Below are 1,998 nucleotides of genomic sequence, written 5' to 3'. Positions count from 1 at the left end.
TCTGGCAGCCTGGGCTCACTGCAGATAGCAGTGTCTCAGGGAAACTCACAAACATGGCTGACAACGACCTTAGCCTCTGATGCCCCCATTAACTTTCTCCAAACAGTGTCTCCAGCACACAGAGAGGTGTCCTTTCCAAATGTCTCTATCCTGTCCCTATCTCACTGTGCACAGCCAGTGCCCAGGTGCCTACCTGGGGGCTGTAGGCCCTACCTGCCCTTCCAGGATACAGCCCTGATTCTGAGCATTCCCTGTCACGCTAGGTCACTGAACTTAGCGGAGTCCTGTTAGCAAACTGAGAAGACATTTTTTTTATTAGGTAATTTTCCAGGTCTCTGTCAGATAAGCAGCAGCCCAAACAGGGGAAGGGGACCACTCTGACCACAGCAGCTGTCTCCCCGCACAACCCCACAAGTCCCCCTGCCCCAACGCAGCAAGAGAAGAGGCCTCCGAGGCACAGGAAAGCAAAGGACACTTTGCAGGAAAGACGGCTTGACCAAATCCAAATCTAAGATCTCAATCCTTTTTTCAGCACCCCAGGCTGGGATGTGGGGAGGCTGCCCTGGTCCCCCAGAGTTCCTTTCCACTGGTAAGGCAGCCTCCTCTGCCACTCAAGTCGCAACACATTCGATCTTATTCTGTCCAGAATAATTTCGCAGCCTTTTCTTTTGTTGTCATTCCTCCAAGCCGGCTTCCAGATCTTGATGGCCTGGTCAGGAGTGCTGGTAGCCCAACCCAGAGCCCCACCCCCATGGAATCGGTCCAACTTGGGGAGTCCCGGGACATCGGCGCAAGCTTCCCCCAGAGGCTTGGGCCAAACTAGGCACTTCGGCCATCAGCCTGGGCCGCCCCGAGTTCGCTTGCGGAGAGCACGAAGCGCAGCGTGGTGGTACAGGAGGCACTAAGGGGCTGGCGATGTCCCTGCGCGGGAGGCCAGGCGCTGCAGGGGGCGGCGCAGACCGCGGAACACAGAAGCCGGAGTACCCGGAGCCCGAGCCGCGAGCAGCCTGGCCATGGCACTCCAGATGACCACAGGGCCAGCGGGGAGCCGGGCTGGCGCGCAGGACCAAGGAGAGCGCGGTGATGCGGTGGATGGCCCTGCGCAGCGTGGCGATCTTGGAGAGCCTCTTGCCGCCCAGGTCGTGCTGCAGCGTTCGGCGCAGGGCGTTAAACGCCTCGTTGTAGTCCAGGATGCGCTTGCGCTCCCGCACGTTGGCCGCCATGCGCCGTGCCTTGGACCGTGCGGGCCGCTCGCGCTTTCTGCCTGCCGTCTCCTCTGTCTCGTCCAGGCTGCGCCTCAGCATTCCAAAATTCCTGCCAGCCTCAGGGCAAGGACGCCCCAAGTCCTCCACAGAATCCTCAGCCAGCTTCAGGCCCCTGAGGCCTAGTCCTGGCGTGCCTCGGAGCATGGCCTATTCAATCCTTGGCCCTGCAAGTTTCAGCTTCGGGTCCCAAAGGCTGCTGGTCCACCGGCTCTTGCTGGCTGGCCACTCTCTGGACAGGCTCTACCTAGCTGGGCTTTATGACACCACGTGGCTCCCCACCCTCCCAATCCATCCATCTCCCTCCTCCTGCTTTATTACCTGCCCCCAGGTAAGATGGTGAGGGAGGAACTAAGAGGAAGGAAGCAAGGAAGGAAGCGTGCAGATTCTTGTACACAGGACCAGCTGGGTAGCCTGGCCACGCCCTGGCCAGTGCTCCAGTTCTCAGGGAACATGTTTGCTGTGCTTTGCAGACCCTCTGGGGTGACTGGGCTGTTTCAGTCTCCTGACCCCAGAGAGAACGCAGCGTTTGATTCTGGGCAAGAGAGCCGCTAGGCTTACAGATAGTAACGATAGATTTGAGTGGGTTTTAAGAACCATGAGTAAGTGTGAAATGTCCCAGTGAGTAAGGGGACCTGCTGCAAACATTACAACCTGACCTCCAACTGGGAGCAACCAGAGGTGACACTCACTAAGGAAAAGCGTGGCCATCCCGGAAGAAGCCAGGAAGGAGGAG

The 1,998-nt window shown here is 58.6% G+C and overlaps 1 protein-coding gene across 1 annotated transcript; it reads right to left on the bottom strand.

The window, feature by feature from the left end:
• Nucleotides 1-300: 300 nt before the first annotated feature.
• Nucleotides 301-1,486, bottom strand: BHLHA9 (basic helix-loop-helix family member a9). The gene has a single exon (XM_084750635.1). The coding sequence runs from the start codon at nucleotides 1,407-1,409 to the stop codon at nucleotides 714-716; it is 696 nt and encodes a 231-aa protein (XP_084606761.1). The 5' UTR covers nucleotides 1,410-1,486; the 3' UTR covers nucleotides 301-713.
• Between the last annotated feature and the right edge of the window lie 512 nt (nucleotides 1,487-1,998).

Source organism: Acomys minous (assembly GCF_964271855.1).
Source record: "Acomys minous genome assembly, chromosome: 12".
Classification (NCBI taxonomy): domain Eukaryota; kingdom Metazoa; phylum Chordata; class Mammalia; order Rodentia; family Muridae; genus Acomys; species Acomys minous.
The sequence above is the reverse complement of the archived record's forward strand: the minus strand, read 5'-3'. Positions and strand labels throughout refer to the sequence as shown.

Excerpts from the sequence above, each read along its gene's own strand:
- BHLHA9 (XM_084750635.1), bottom strand. The coding sequence starts at position 1,409 with ATGCTCCGAGGCACGCCAGGACTAGGCCTCAGGGGCCTGAAGCTGGCT.